General features: G+C 50.8%; 2 protein-coding genes across 4 annotated transcripts in view; both read left to right on the forward strand.

The window, feature by feature from the left end:
* The window catches only part of LOC122377708 (oxidative stress-induced growth inhibitor 1-like), a 40,180-nt gene extending 33,822 nt beyond the window's left edge, over positions 1-6,358 (forward strand). For both annotated transcript variants that reach the window (XM_043358060.1, XM_043358058.1), the window contains 3 exons: positions 1,588-1,758; positions 4,089-4,241; positions 4,754-6,358. In XM_043358060.1, the coding sequence (XP_043213995.1) occupies positions 1,588-1,758; positions 4,089-4,241; positions 4,754-5,707 (1,278 nt within the window). In that variant the 3' untranslated portion in view covers positions 5,708-6,358. The remainder of the gene's footprint in view (positions 1-1,587; positions 1,759-4,088; positions 4,242-4,753) is intronic.
* Positions 6,359-9,433: 3,075 nt separating this feature from the next.
* LOC122377707 (ribosome-releasing factor 2, mitochondrial-like) lies at positions 9,434-13,532 on the forward strand. Of its 2 annotated transcripts, none has more exons than XM_043358056.1 (2): positions 9,434-9,676; positions 10,854-13,532. In XM_043358056.1, the coding sequence occupies exon 2, from the start codon at positions 10,854-10,856 to the stop codon at positions 13,098-13,100; it is 2,247 nt and encodes a 748-aa protein (XP_043213991.1). In that variant the 5' UTR covers positions 9,434-9,676; the 3' UTR covers positions 13,101-13,532. The 2 variants fall into 2 exon arrangements, with proteins under 2 accessions (XP_043213991.1, XP_043213992.1); XM_043358057.1 differs by having other exon boundaries at positions 9,526-10,254; positions 10,854-13,489.
* Positions 13,533-15,942: the final 2,410 nt, after the last annotated feature.

Consider the following 15,942-nt stretch of genomic DNA (forward strand, 5'->3'; position numbering starts at 1 on the left):
TGTCATTCATGCGCTAGCGAAAAGATATATACGATATATAAAGATGATCATTTGTTGTTTCCATCTGCTATCTCGTATCTGATCAACAGCCTAACATATAGCCTTACATGAAATGCCCACGCATACCTACATAGGTATAGGTACTTAAATAAAATTGACTTCGCCGTTTAATTTCACATTCTTGAAACCACCATTTCTTTCGAAAACGATGCCTATATCAAACCACAAAAGTTCAAAAGATCCATTCGTAATACATAGGTTACCGCCACTAGGTACTCCTCGGCGGAAATTCACTCAGGTGTCATGGAAGTGACCGATGACGACAAAATAATGGTCGCGTGACCCACGGCCGAATGCATTTACGTTTCTTTGGTTGTGTGTGACCTTTGAGCGTACCCTGACATGTATCGGTGGCGTGCCCCGCGACGCCCCCGTCTCAGCACGACGCTCCGTGGTGCAACCGTTGTGAAGCCATTGTCGGGGCCGCTCGGTAGGGACAGGTCCTATATTTACCCCCAAAACAGATCGACCCAGAGGTGGGTCAGGGCGGGGGTCAATCGATAGCTACAAGCGCTGTCTCCAACCCAACCGAACAGACCGAGACATCGTCGGCTGTTTTATCATTTATCGTAATAGCACGTACGATATATGTCTACATGTTAGTCTTACATCTTCAATAGAAGTTCACCTACCGTGTGCTGATACGATTTCGAGTAATTTGTCGCGGCCTGGCTTCTGGCCACATCAAATATAGATCTTCCAACATGTAATCCAGGCGATACATGGAACTGTGTGCCGCTTACACGGTAATTGCTGCCGGTGCTATAGCGCTACTGACGGGTGTTGCTGTCTGTCAGGGAAACATGCTGCACGACAGGTCCTGACCAACTGACCGGGCACTGACTCGTGCTGACCCGTTGTGCTGACCCGGTGTGTTAGCCCGGTGCGCCGACCCCTCCCCAAATGTCCGGCCCTATGATGATTTATCGGTCTGGGGGGCATTGATTGCCCTGTCGCTGCTCATTGGGTATCGCCCTCGCTACACGGTCAACACGGCCAGACCCGCCGGCGCCCCCCCCCCCCCCTGATCACGTATCGGACATTTATGACATCTGATCGGCCGCCATTTGGGTCCGTGACCCGCTGTTAGATCCACAAACTTGTAAACTTTACTTGTATATGGCATCAGAACTGCCGTATAGTTCGGCTCCAAGGACGATCAACAAGGACACCACTGGCCCCCTGCTGATTGTCATGTCCTGGACTGAATAGTGAATAGCACATGTGTGCATATATTGGTGACAGAAAACAGGACTGCCAATAGTGATGCACCCTTCTGAGCGGTATGTCGAGAACTACGTCTAACGTCAGTATGTGAGTTGTTTGCAAAACATGGATTCCCGTGTACAAATCCATCACAATGTTCGGGACGAATCCCGGAGAAGCTCGCTTCCCCGACGTCCCTTCATTTTCTGCATCCTTATCTACATATGCCAAAAGGAACTGCAAGCCACCTTCCAGCTTGGCCGACGACTGACTGCACTGCACTGCACTGCACTGCACTGACTGGCTGTCTCTCCCCAACAGGGTCTGGAAGGTCGCTCCAACAACCCCGTGTCGGTGCTGTTTGACACGCTGAACCACCCGGGAGCCGACTTTGGCGCCGACGAGCACTCCACCATCCGCTGGGTGTATCGGCCGGAGAGGGCCGTCGACCACCTGGTGCTCGGCAGGGGGCCGCCAGGAGGCGTCTGGCAGGTCAGTTTGGAAAGGAGAGTGCCAGGGTCGGATAGGTCATCAGGGGGCCGCCAGGAGGCGTCTGGCAGGTCAGTTCGGTGGGGGGTGGAGGTGGAAGGAGGCCTCACAGGTCAGGGAGACCAATTTGACGGGGGAGGGAGACCTCACAAGTCAGGGGGCCGCCAGGAGGCGTCTGGCAGGTCAGTTGGACGGGTGAGGGGAGGACACGTGGAGAGACCTGAGCTGCTTTTTACAGAAGGCAGAACATTTCCGGCCGGGAGGAGCCCCCGAACTTTTTTTTGTAATGCTCGGAACGTGTTGGCTTCAATCTAAAGATTTCAATCCACATCCAGGATAAAGCAACCGCTTTCTCGCATTCTAGCAATTTTTTAACCCGCGCCCCGTTGGGCTCTGCCGAGCAACGCGCCCGGTTGGGGGGGGGGGGCCATTTTGGCCCCCCCCTAAGATCTCGAGAACCACGCAACATAGCGACAAGCGGTAAACGGCGTTGGATAGCCCCAACGGGGAACTACCTTGTGACCCAATTTTATTGACCTAGGTCAAACCGATGACGTCACAGGTCAGGTCAAAGGTCCAATTTTCACCGTTTACAGGCACTTCAAGAAATGCGTTGTAAAATCAAGTAAAATGCATTTCATTGAAAATCATCGATGGGGAAATGTTCTTCAAACACATATTTTGCTATTTGAGGTCACTGATACCAGGTCAGGTCACAGAGGTCAGGTCACGGGGGGGTCACAATATGAAAGTGTCGTGTGATACATGTTTTATGGTCCATTTTACTTGACAAATGCGATTATATGGGTCAGGCAGCCTTTGGGGCCAGCTTAGATCACGTTTTGGTCAAGGTCAGGTCAAGGTCAGGTCAAGGTCAGGTCAAATTAGGTCAAATTTCAAAGTTAATATTTTTGCATAAAATGGGTATCGAATCGATGCAGCTCGTCACGGGGAGTTCAATGGTGGTCTTTGTTTTGCCGTACGTGGTCTAGAATTGCTAAAAATTGAGTTCAAAAATTTGACGTCATCATTTTTGAACAGTTTTTTCGCTATAACTTGGCCAAAAAACGAGATATCGATCTGAAATTTGGTATGTATATAGAAGAGCGCTGGGACTATCACATATATTCCGGTTTTTTCGAAATTCGGAAAAATTTTGGATTTTTTCAAAGTTTTTCTAAAAAAATCAATTTTTTGAATTTTTTTGGTCAAAAACCAAAAATTTTGAAAATCCGAGATAGCAGTTTTGTAGCGCCGCTTTTTATCTACTAGACCATATAAAGAACTTTGAAATTGCTTGATAACTGTAGATTTGGTGAGCGTTTCAAGATTGCATGTTTTTTGCTCATTTTTGCTCGAACATGACCTCAGTTTGACCTCAATAACTCCTGACCTAAGGTGACCTAAGACTTGAAATTTGGTGTGAAGGTGTCAAATTGATGCCCGGGAAGGTACTGCAAATTTGGCGGCGCTGCGCGCCGCCGTTTTCTTGCTATTTAGGAAAAACCACAGGGGGGGGCCAAAATGGCCCCCCCCCCAACGGGGCGAGGGTTAATTGACATGGATGGTACATAATTGAGGGTCCCTTGGTCCAAGCTGAGTATGCTGTTCCGAATATCTCTCATCAGCAGCTGTAGCTATGCCAACTCAGTTTCTGGCCGTGGTATAGCGGGCAGCTCAGACCGCCTGTAGCGGCCTGGGTCGGGCCTGTCAAACAATTCGCTGCTGACGGAAAACAGAAGTGGCTGGTGACCAAAGGTAGAATTCACGGCCCAAGAAAGGATACAGTGGTCGGAGTCCGCTGAAGGACGGGGTACTACGTCTCTCGGAGAGGAGCTAGGGATAGTGATGATAGGATAGTGTCTGACCCCACTTACCTGACCTCAGACCCAACAGAATATGACCGGTGACCTGTCAAAACAATGTGTGACCCTACTGACCTCTGACCCCGATGACCCGAGACAATATAATCTTGACTGCTGATTTGATAATACGCAGCCTCACTGACCTCGGATTTCTGACAGAAGATCACCTGTGTCCTGCCAATATGATACTGATAGTGTGACCTCCTGACCTCTGACCTCACAGAAGATGATGATGACCAGCTGACAAGTGTGCGACCCTGATGACCTCTAGCCCGAGCCCCGACGATAGATAACCGGTGACCTGCAAAGAGAACAGAGTGTGACCTTACTGACCTCTCACATCTGATTCAACATAATGAATGGCCGGTGACCTACTGACCTCTAACCTTTGACCCGTCAGATGATGACCAATGACCGGCTGACAGAATAGAGTATGACATCACCGACCTCTGCCCTCTGACCTTACAGAAGATGACCGGCGACCTATTGACGGTCAGCCTGGGCAGCTGGATGGAGCTGCCCGGCCTGGGCTTCCAGCAGTGGTGTCTGGACAATGACCGGTCCCGGGCGCGTGTCACCGACGTGGCTCGCTACTACGCTGCCTACGTGCAGACGATGGGGGTGAGTGGGCCGTGTTCCAGTGTCGTACCGCGGAGCAGTATTAAATCACACATCGTATAGTCTTACGCTGTGTCGTAAACGTCGAGGCGGAAGATGTGCCTCTCGTCACGACGAGTCCGGACTCCGGCGTTGTACCTTCGCTGTAACGGCTATAGTTATTTTTGGCTCCTTTGAGTCTAGCGATGCGTTCGTGTAATTAGCTTCATGTTTTAGTGCTCCGCTGTCCTTTAGTTTGAAACCGCTTTTGTGTCATAAGCTGTCAAACTATTCCGTCCCCCATCTGAAGCCTCGCCTGATCGTATACAACTGCAGTCGAACGGCAAACCCCGTCCCCAATCTGACCGCTGTATCGGCAGGCGGCAGCCGTCATACACAGTCTCTCTCAGTCTGACCTTGCACCCCGCCTGTGACTGTATGTATACTGCGTCGCCTGTGTCTGCATCTTTGCAACAGTTATTGTAGGCACATTCAGTCTCTCCCAGTCTGACGCTCTAACCTTCCTGTGTCGGCAGCTGTCAGACCATTTCCGCGACTCCACGCTGGTGACTTCTGTGCGACGTCTCGGCTCATCACCCGAGGACAGCCGCCTTACCGTGGTTCCCGGCTCCGGACAGCCGATCGGCCGACCGCCGGCCGCCGCCGCGCCGCTCTGGATCGTCGAAGGACTCCGCGCCGGCGCAGACGATCAACTGGAACGGTTCCGCGTGGCAGCGCGGCGCGTGGTGTTGGCGTGCGGTACCTCCGACGTGCCGTCGAGGCTAGGCTGTCCGGGCGAGGCGCTGCCGTTCGTCTGTCACACTCTCAGCACGATGGAGGCGCTGCTCGCGTCCGGCGGGGTCACCGGAACGCTGCTCGTCATCGGCGCCGGCCTCAGCGCCGCCGACGTCATCCTGGCGGCGTGCCGGCGTGGTGTGCCCGTAGTGCACGCGTTCCGGCGGCGAGCCACCGACCGGGCGCTCATCTTCTACCGGCTGCCGCGCGCGCTCTACCCCGAGTATCACCAGGTTCACCAGATGATGAGGGACGGAGGTCGCAGCTGCTGCCACTACCGGGCGCTGGCGCAGGCGCGAGTTCTCCGCATTGACCCGGACGGCCTGGTAACCCTGGCCACTGGCGACGGGCCAGCCCAGGTGCGCGTCAGTCATGTGGCCGTCATGATCGGCGCTCAGCCCGGCCTTCAGTTTGTGGACGACCAAACAGTGCTCGGTGACAGCGCCGGCGCCACCGCCGACGGCCGCGCGCGACTTCTGCCCGTGGATGCGTTCACACACGAGTCCGAGAACGCTCCTGGCTTGTACGCCATGGGGCCGCTGGTGGGTGACAACTTTGTCCGCTTCATCCAGGGCGGCGCGTTGGCAATCGCAGCTCACGTTGCTCGAGACCGGGGCGAGGGTGGGGCGTCCGAGGAGCGGCCAGCCACCGACCAGCTGATGCCGATCAGTGCCCCGCTGGGGGCCGGCTCCTGAGGTCGGACTGTGCAGCGGCTGGTCGCCTGGCTGCTAAAATCATTGCGAACCTGGCGGCGGCCCGGCACGGCCATAGACCACAGAGGGACAGCTCACAGGGACGCCGAATCGCCGGCGGACCAGCGCAGGACTGTAGCAGCGCCGCCTCGCCCGTTCGTGGCGCTTTTGTAGCCTTTCTCTCGTTGTCTGGATGGGCACACTTTTGCACTTTCATACTGCACACTTTCTTGAGATTTGTAGAGTAGTTCCTATTGATCAAGAGAATTTAGCGGTCTCGTATAGATGACTGCCATGCCTTTTATAGTCTGTTAAGCTGTCTTCTGATGCGAGTTGATCGGCCCTCTATACTCGTAGTGGGCTAAACGGTTCGCTGTAGACTGGGCGGTAGTGGGCTGAATGGTCTGTTTTATCGTGTCGTCCGCTGTGTTCCGCTCAGCGCTGTGAGTTGGACCAGCGGCACCCTGAGACGCTCAACTTCACCGCTGGTGAGCTCGCTCGAAGCTCGCTCACCGTAAGCGTCGCCGAGCCACAGACGCAACTCAGGAAGCCGGCTGGCCTCGTGGACCTGTGAGGGCACTGTGGTCTGGCGTATAGCCAGTGAAGCGTCATCTGTCACCAATGCATAATCGTATTATATATTTTCCGCGCCTCTGTAATTGTTCGACGAGAATCGAGAATAGTTATAATGATCTGTGTCCCTAAGGCGAGAGTCTGCGATTTATGAAGCAAAACAATTATGAAGAGAAAACTGAAGCCTTTAACGTTAATATTAAAGTTAATTACCGTAAAACGGGGTGTTAAGGGACAGTTTTGAGGTGTTTTGTTATATAACTCAAGAAGGGTTGGAGATAGAAGCATCAAATTGTCAGCATTTTATGTGGAATTTGGTGCTTTACATGCCTGCCACATTAAAGTTTTTAAGATGTATACCTGCATATTATTTTTTATTACTTTTCATCACTGTCCCTTAGCACCCCAATGTGGGGTTTTAAGGGACACCTATATTATTCCAAGAAATGGTCATCAAATGCCCACAATTAGGGTGTGGAAGGGCACACAATTTATTTATTGAAATGTTTTGCATATTCTGTCACAAAACATGTCAGGTTCATTCACCACTAATGACCTTTTTATCCAATTACGTGTAATGCAGTTTACGCTTGTGGAAAATGTGCTAATTATAAGGTAAACAGAACCAAAAAGTAATCTTTTGTCATCAATAAAAACCCATGTTGAAGCTAGTCACTTGTCATTATGTTGCCCTCTTTGTTTTAGACTTTTTATGATGACATCACATTTACCTTCATCAGTCTCCATTGACCCATCATTGTAAAAGAGAGTGTGAGATGTTTTGTTACATAACTTATGATATGTTAGAGATAAAAGCATGAACTTGCCAGCATTTTATGTGGAATTTGGTGTTTTCCATGCCTACTGAAAGAAAACTTAATGAAATTATATTTATATATTATTTTTTATTTTTTCTTCTCTGTCCCTATCCACCACAAAATATGCATGTATCCAGAAAAGAGGAAGAGGATGATGAATGAATGGGTGGATTTGCACAAGTTTTTCAGGAAACATGTGTAATACATGTGACAATACACCTATGCATTCATTTTCCCTGTACACCCACTAGTTTATGTGGTACACACAGAGTTTTGGAGATGTTTCAATTTTGTGAAAATGTAGCATGATTTTCAAATCCATTTTTGAACCAAATCACTTGCATGAAAAACCATACCATTTTGTCCTATGGTTAAGAGCAAAACAGTGTCAACTACCACACTGAAGTTTTTATTGAACCTTCTCAAATAAGGAAGTTAATATGACTCAAAGTTTTTCCCATGCAACTGTCCCTTAACACCCCACTGTCCCTTAACACCCCATTTTACGGTATGTTAAAGCCCTTCAAAGATGGAAGGTATTATGTGATGCATATCAATGATTTACCGCGGTCTGCTTGCTGATTGCCGATAAGAAGCTACTGGCCCAGCGAGAGCATAGACGAAAAATAAATGTTCCGCCCCCTCAATAGCTGATTCATTAAATGTAACACGACAGTCTAATACAACATTCCTGCACGGAGTCGGCAAGTGATTCAGTGTAGCCAATAGCCATGAACATTGAACATTTAACAGTTCGTGTAACCGGTGTCTTGTTTTAAAATCAGTATTATTTACTGCTTTGGTTCGGTGTACACCCATTCTCGTTATGGCATCTCCTGTGTTATGTTAACTTGGAATATTTCCAATATGACGGCTAGTTTATATCCAGCGATGCGTCTGGTGATAAGGAGCAAGTCCAGAGCTTCGTCAGAACGCTGGCACTGCGAATACAGTCCGTCGAGCGACCAGTGAACCGAACGGGAAGAGGTACTCTTTCTTCGCTACGGAGATTCGTCGGGCCTTTCACACCAGGAGCAACCGACGGGGGGCCCGTACTGGGGTACAATGTCAACACACGAATGGACGGACGTACGGACGAATGGACAGACGGATGGGCGGACGGACGGACGGACGGACGGACAGACGGACGGACGGACGGACGGACGGACGGACGGACGGACGGACGGACGGACGGACGGACGGACGGACGGACGGACGGACGGACGGGCGAAGCAGCCCTTTTTAAGCGTCTTTGCACATGGTTTACATTGCACCGATCTATGATGCGCTGTATCACCCTCAGATTTCGACGTCACAGTTTTTATTTGCGTTGCGGTTTCCGCGTGACCTTTCTTGATTATGGGTATCCCAGTTTATTTTCGTGTGCAATAAGAATCGCGTGACGGGCTGATGTTCGGGGCTATACCTAACAACCGTGTGCCCAGATTCGGTCCGGCTATTTGGGGGTTATGTCGTGTTTATAAAAACAAGTAACGGTTTCAATCGAGAAATGAGAGTGCCCAGGCTGTGTGGGTGCCACGTCCGTACCACGTGCCACTTGCGTGGTTGTCACGTGTCTCATTTCATATTTGTCCTGAGTCTTTGCTTTACCATTGCAATGCACCTCCAGTCTCCAGATGCCTCTATAGCCCTAGTGCCCAAGCGAGGGGCTTTCAGGGATCATTTCTTGACACTATAGCCGTGGCTTGGTGCCCAGTCCGAGGTCGTGGGTCGCATGACCCACGCTCTGCTCACTTATTTTGTTCACTTATCTGACTTATCCTATCTGTTACTCAACAGGTAGCATTGAGATAGAAACTAAAAATGACGTGACCGACTACCGAGTAAATTCGAAGGGATGGAAACAGACTTGTGGCGACTTCTCACCATCCCCAAACTGTGTTTGTCCGATCACTGATGACGGTCAGTCTGCAGTTGCACTCTGCAGTCAGTAAATATATTCTGATATCGATATGCGCCTGCTTATTGTTTGAACTGTGGGTAGGTATGGCATTGGGAACCGTAAGGAGTTATAACATTTGGAAGAACTGGCAGACACCGGTGTGACCGGCGAATCCAGGGAATCTGGGATAAAAGGAAGCCCGATACGTTTTGGGCAGTTTTGGGAAAGCAGCATAATGTTAGGGGCTTAAAAATAACCGGATTCGTTCGTAACATGGCGAGCAAAAATTTGTATTCCCTTAGGGTCTGCTGAAGCTTAGAACACACCAAGCCCAAGGCAGCTGCAATGTTAGCGAATAGACTAGCAAAAGCTCATACTAGATTCCTTCATATGGCAGTAATTTCCTCCATGTAATATGGCAGTGCGAAAGAGGACAAACATGACGCGAGAGCGACAAGGGACGGCAGACCCAAATTCCCATGAAAAGTATCGGTATTGGAAAAGCCGTGTCGTACTCGTATATAGAAGAGAGCAAGGAATTTTATTTTTCGATATTATTGCAGATGTTTGCTCATTCATAGTGAATTTACATAACTCAACTTTGTCCTTGCAGTGAAGCACGGAAATCGCCTGAACTTGAAGCAACTGCCCCCTGGGCCCTGATATTACAATTTACAGGTGATTGATGTAGTTGAACATTGAAGAAGTTGAAGCAGTTTTATCTGCAATCCAGTAAATTATCCACCTTGATATTCTAAATTTTATTTATTTCATATTTGATGAATGCTATTTAATGTTGAAAATAAAAGTTTTAAAAAAGGGTTAATTTATCATTTAGCATTACTGGCTACGTGCTGTGCCTGCTTACAGCTTTGCTAATTGCTATGATTCGTACCTATTTTGGTTAAGAAAACCACCCTGCCTTTCATGTTGCAATGCATGAATTTTAACAATGCGGTGGCCAATGACTGGGCATACAATTATATTGCATGAAAATATCACCAAATCTAGTATTTTTTGTATTATATCATCGATTGCATATATTAGCTTACCTGTTTTTGACTTATTTCTTGTCTGTGAACTCATGAATTGTGTCCTGGAATTCCTTCTCAATTTTCAATAGTTATAGGTACACAAGATCAGGTGATCATGATATGGTGAAAGATACAATTCAGCATTTTTCAGCTATTTGTTAATGCCCATACTCCATTGTGCTGCAACTCAGTATTGAAAGGTTACAACAGCAAGAAAAGTAGGTAGGTACCTAGCAACCAAAAATATTTGTTCTTGGCTCTTGCCGGTATGAAATATGCCAGTGCCAAAATATGCTTATAGTGTGATGAGTGTGATGCTCAGAAGACAGCTTGGTGTTCAATGCAGCAAATAACAAATGATAGCTTCTCCAGCTGTGATAGGTACTCCCTACAGTGACCAAAATAGAAGCAAATATCCACAGGATTGAATGTGTTTTGCCTCTTCAGGAAGGCTGAAGTCCAGGCATTTTAGGAGTCTAGGCTAGGACTTATTGTAAAATTTTATAGCAGTTTCATGTGTTTTGTACTTATTGTTGCACACAATCTTAAACATTTGTATTGAAGAGGTCATCCTAGTATTCTTTCAAATGCTGCTCTATAAGTTATGAATCAATTGAAGTGCTCTTTAATAATTTGCTGAAATGCTCAAGATCTATATAGTATGCTGTGATTTCATATCTACATGATTTAACTTGTCTGTTGTTATGCAGCTGTCTGGTTGATAGTGTCTGGCACTGAACGAAAGCTAGGAATTGAAGGATGTCACAAAAATATCGCTAGTGGTAAGCGTACGATCTAACAATACACATTTTGTCCACTAGATGGCAGGCTGGGCGACTCGCCAGGCGGCGCTGCTGTGCCGATATCGGCCTCAGCTGGGTCGCAGACGTGCTCACCTGGCATGGCGTGGCCAGCCAGCAGCTCGCGGCCGCGCCACGCCGAAGGCAGACGACTCGCTCGTCCGAAACGTCGGCATCATCGCACACATCGACGCTGGCAAGACGACCACTACTGAGCGTCTGCTGTACTACAGTGGCGCCATCTCAGCTATGGGTGAGGTGCACGATGGCGCGGCCACCATGGACTTCCTCGAGCAGGAACGGGCGCGAGGCATCACTGTGGCCGCCGCGGCCGTGTCGCTCCCCTGGCGAGACCGGCGGCTCAATCTAATCGACACACCCGGTCACGCCGACTTTACGCTGGAGGTGGAACGCTCGCTGCGCGTGCTGGATGGCGCAGTGGCGGTGCTGGACGCGGCCGCTGGCGTTCAGGCGCAAACGCTCACCGTATGGCGGCAGTCAGCGCGTTACCAGCTGCCTGTCATTGTGTTCGTTAACAAGATGGATAAGCGGACGGCCGACTTGGATGGCTGTCTCCGCTCAATGCACGAGCGGCTGGGCGTGCCGCCGCTGCTCACTCAGCTGCCGCTCGGAGAGGGCGCCCAGTTCCGCGGTGTGGTGGAGCTGGGCTCGATGACGCGGCTCGAGTGGCCCGCGGGTGGTGACGGCAAGAAGTTTGACAGTAGGCCACTGCGAGAGGACGCTGACGGGGCGCTGTGGGAGCGAGCAGCCGCCGCGCGAGCCACGCTCGTGGAGCAGGCCGCCGAGCTGGACGATACTCTAGCCACCGAGTACCTAGAGGCGGCCTCTGCGGAGGAGGTGAGCGGGGACCAGGTGCGCGCCGCGCTACGCCGACTGACGCTGCGCCGAGCCGCGCTGCCCACGCTATGTGGAAGTGCGTATCGGAACACAGCCGTGCAGCCGCTCCTGGACGCTGTTGCCGAGCTGCTGCCAGCGCCCGCCGAGCGGCTACCCGACGCCGTTAAACTCTATGGTGACTCACTCTGCGCGCTCGCTTTTAAAACGGTGCACTGCCGGCAGCGTGGCGCTCTCACCTACGTGCGTGTATACTCTGGCGCGTTGGAGCCCGGACAGCGAGTGTATAACGTGTCTCGGGCGCAGACGGAGCGGCTAGGCCGCGTGATGACACCCAGCGCCGACCAGCTGACTGAGGAGCCGCGTGTCACCGCCGGGCACATTGCTGTGGTGAGCGGACTGCGTGAGACGGCCACTGGGGACACACTGGCAGCTAGTCAGACGGCGGCATCGGCGGCGCGCCGACGGGCTGGCTCGGACGGTAGCGCGGCGCTCCTCGGCGTCACTATACCCGAGCCTGTGTTCTTCTGTTCCGTCGAGCCGCCCTCACTGGCTAAGGCTAAGGCGTTAGAGACAGCACTGGAGCGCCTGCAGCTGGAGGACCCCAGTCTGCGTGTGACACAAAACGAGGAGACTGGACAGACTGTGCTCTCAGGGATGGGTGAGTTGCACCTAGCTATCGTCAAAGACCGGCTACTGCGTGAGCACGGTGTGGAGGCGGAGCTGGGTGCTCCTCAGGTGTCCTACCGGGAGACACCGCGCGCCGCCGGTCGCCTGCGCCACCGGCTGGCGCGCCGCATCGCCGACACAAACCACGAGGTGGAGCTGGAGCTGCACTTGGAGCCGGAGTCTGACGCGCCGGCGCCGCCGCAGCTCCTCCTGGCACCCACAGAGGAGAGTGCTGAGCAGCTACGCACCCTGCGACCGCGCCTGCTGGCTGCCGCCGAGCGCGGTGTGCGCGCGGCGCTGGCGCACGGGCCGCTGCTCGGCTGTCCCGTGGTGGGCGTCCAGCCGCGCCTCTCGTGGCTGCATGTGGCGCCGCGCACGGCTGAACACGTGGTGACGGCAGCAGCGGCGCGGTGTACAGCCGAGGTACTCCGTGCCGCCGGCTGCCGGCTGTTAGAACCCGTCATGGCACTACATGTGACCACAGCAGCCGACGCGCTGAGTGCCGTGTTAGCCGACCTGAGCACGCGGCGCGCTCAGGTGCGGGACGTGCGCGACTGGCACGGCGAGAAGCTGGTGCTGGCGTCAGCGCCGCTGGCGGAGCTGCGCGACTACAACACGGCGCTGCGCACGCTCAGCTCCGGACTGGCCTCGTTCGCCATGGAGCTGGAGACGTACTGCCCCATGGCGCAGTACGACGAGGATGGGGCGATAGAGAGCGTCACTGGGTTCCGGCCGCAGCGCTGACACGGGGTGGTGTCGTGACACCGTGATATTGACAACGTGATGCCTCGACACACAGATGAGTGGCGTTGACTGAAACACAAAGACACAGTGATATTGCGAATGACTCTTGAGACTTGGTAGCTAGGGTGTCCTCACCGAGGCAGTTTCCATCGCTGTCTTCTACGTTTGCTATTGTTATTTATGTGGTACTGCTGGATAAATTGTTGGTAGCCGAAGTGTTTGGTAGTGGGTGAATTTAAATGCTATTGCTTACTTATGTTCCTAGTCGATTGTTTGTGGAATTTGAACTGAATCGTGACGTGAGGCTGAGGTAACGTAACATACTTGACTGTGCATAAGCATGGTTTACTGAATATATGCACGTTGGAGGCGAGTTATATTATTTTAATCCTCTAAGCCTGACCCAGTTGAGGTAAAAAGTAATCACATCATTTGCATAACTCTGGTTGGTCTTATCGGTGGCACTTGAATTTGCCATTTGGCTCAATCAGTAGTTGGGTCTAGGGACGATAACCGCAATTGTCTGACAACTCTGAATGGAAGGGATGACCGTTACTGGATCCGAGCAGCCTACGGAGTTCGAACGGTATGACTTGGCAGTTGGCCCATTACATTCATTGATCAATGTGCGTATATTTGGGATCATTCGCCTTTTCCTCTGCTTTTTAGGGCGAAGATAAAGTTATTCTACTACCGAACCTGGATATGGAAGCAAATGCAACCAAATTGTTTTCACTACAATCGCTGCAAATGCTGCGCGAGTCTGACGAAATACAAATCAATACTTAGCTTAGCGAGGAGAAACGCGGACATGCCTAAGAGCTGGACTTTTTGCACGCGTTCCCCGCCAGGGGGCGCCACTGAGGAAGCACCCTCTGACGTCACGATAAAACTGCGCGCACTGTGCGCACGGGTCTGTAAGCAAGTAATATAGTGGTGGTTTCATGGTGGAAATTGGAATAAGTATTTTGACGTTGTAAAATTTCAAGCCTTTTTTGTGGAACTAATTAGTAAATGCATTTCAAAAGTATTTATTTAAAGTGTGAAAGGAGAATAATTAGAAGAATATGGATATTTTTGTTCCAATAGCTTATTATGTGAGACATGATCGGTACTAACGGGTACTTCTAAGAAGTAGTGAAGAAGTACCAAACAGCCTGCTCGGCTACGATCGTCAGCTGTCCTTTGGAGCTGGACTTCAACGCTGTAAAAAAAATATGTGCTGAATTAATTTTTAGTTTCACCAAAATATAAGCAATTTATCATTTCTTTTTCACTTTTGTAATTATTGTTGAGTGAAGAGACATGTTGCTAGTTCTGACAATATAAATTATTAATTAAAAAAAACGAAATGCGACGGTAAGTATCTGCTACTAAATTATCACTTTAACCAAATACATGGAGAATCTTGCTACCATTGCTTATAAAACGTGCTTATCAATACACAAATGTTTTATTTCAGACAAGAAGGATTTATTTGCCTGAAGTCTTGCGTCATGTGCTACTGCTTTGATTCCAAAGACGCTCTCCGGGTCGGGGTAATTTAGTTCTTCATCGATCGATAAGAGATTTTGATTCCATTGATATCCAAATTGATAAGCTCGGCACCATGGAGTAAGGGCGTCCCCACAGGGGTGACGCAGGAAATATGAATGGCGTTTACACCGACAGTAGTTTCCCACAGCCGGCAATGGGAATCTCCTGTCGGTGTACTGTAAACGCCACTATATTCCCATCCAACTCAAACACTGGGGAATATCCCCGCACTTTTGAGGACGGAAATCTATGGACCTGCTCGAAAAATAGCGGATAAAATACGGCGAGCTTTCAGTTTTATGGTTGGGTCTCCCTTCCGAGGCACATATTTACGGGGGATATTGGGTCATATTCCCCCGGCGTCCTGATGATCGACGCCCAGCTCAACGTCGAAGGCGCCCTGATACGCGGCACTGCTATCTGTGAAGGTGCCCAGGTTGCTGCCGCTCGAATTTTGGTCGCCTACTTAACAAAACCTCCGTTGGTGCCATCTCAGTTTCCTCGAGGTCTGGCAACCTTCACACGCCGTTGGCTACCTTGGCTGGCCGGCGACTCGTTCCCCTCGTGGCGACGCTCTTGACATCCAGTCAAAAGTTGGAGTGGCTGGCGCCCCCAGTGGGGGCCGGGGAAGGGGCAGTGGGCCTCCACGTTGCTCTCTTCCCGAGCCTATGGTGACTTGGCTCAACTCTCCTCAATAGAATATGGATTCTGCACGCTGTATTAACATGGGCGTAGACACCACTACGGACAATACGGACAGTGGGTGTGACAATCAGTAGTGCCATTCATATAGAGGGTGTCATATATGAGCGCAGAGGCAACAGTAAAGCTGAGCGGAGAGACAACATTAAAACAACAGTACAGCTGGCGTTGCATGGAGCTGCAGGCAACCGGACAGCGGAGGCTTGCAAAAAATAAACAATTCGTCACTTCAACGTATAAACAATAGTATAAAAAGCAACATAAACACATATTTTCATGGTCGAACCCATGCACTAGCGGCTCACGGCGGGCACAGGCACGCAGTGCGGTAGCGGTACCGGATCACACGTCATGGGCGTTGTCTCAGCATAGGTTGTTATGAGCGGAGAGGCAACAGTACAGCTGAGCGGAGAGACAACATTAAAACAACAGTACAGCTGGCGTTGCATGGAGCTGCAGGCAACCGGACAGCGGAGGCTTGCGAAAAATAAACAATTCGTCACTTCAACGTATAAACAATAGTAAAAGCAACATAAACACATATTCCCATGGTCGAACCCATGCACTAGCGGCTCACGGCGGGCACAGGCACGCAGTGCGGTAG

Source organism: Amphibalanus amphitrite, unplaced genomic scaffold, assembly GCF_019059575.1.
Source record: "Amphibalanus amphitrite isolate SeventyFive unplaced genomic scaffold, NRLGWU_Aamphi_draft 000049F_arrow, whole genome shotgun sequence".
Taxonomy (NCBI): Eukaryota; Metazoa; Arthropoda; class Thecostraca; order Balanomorpha; family Balanidae; genus Amphibalanus; species Amphibalanus amphitrite.

Coding starts and splice junctions, on each gene's coding strand:
- LOC122377707 (XM_043358056.1), top strand. CDS start 10,854: ATGGCAGGCTGGGCGACTCGCCAGGCGGCGCTGCTGTGCCGATATCGG.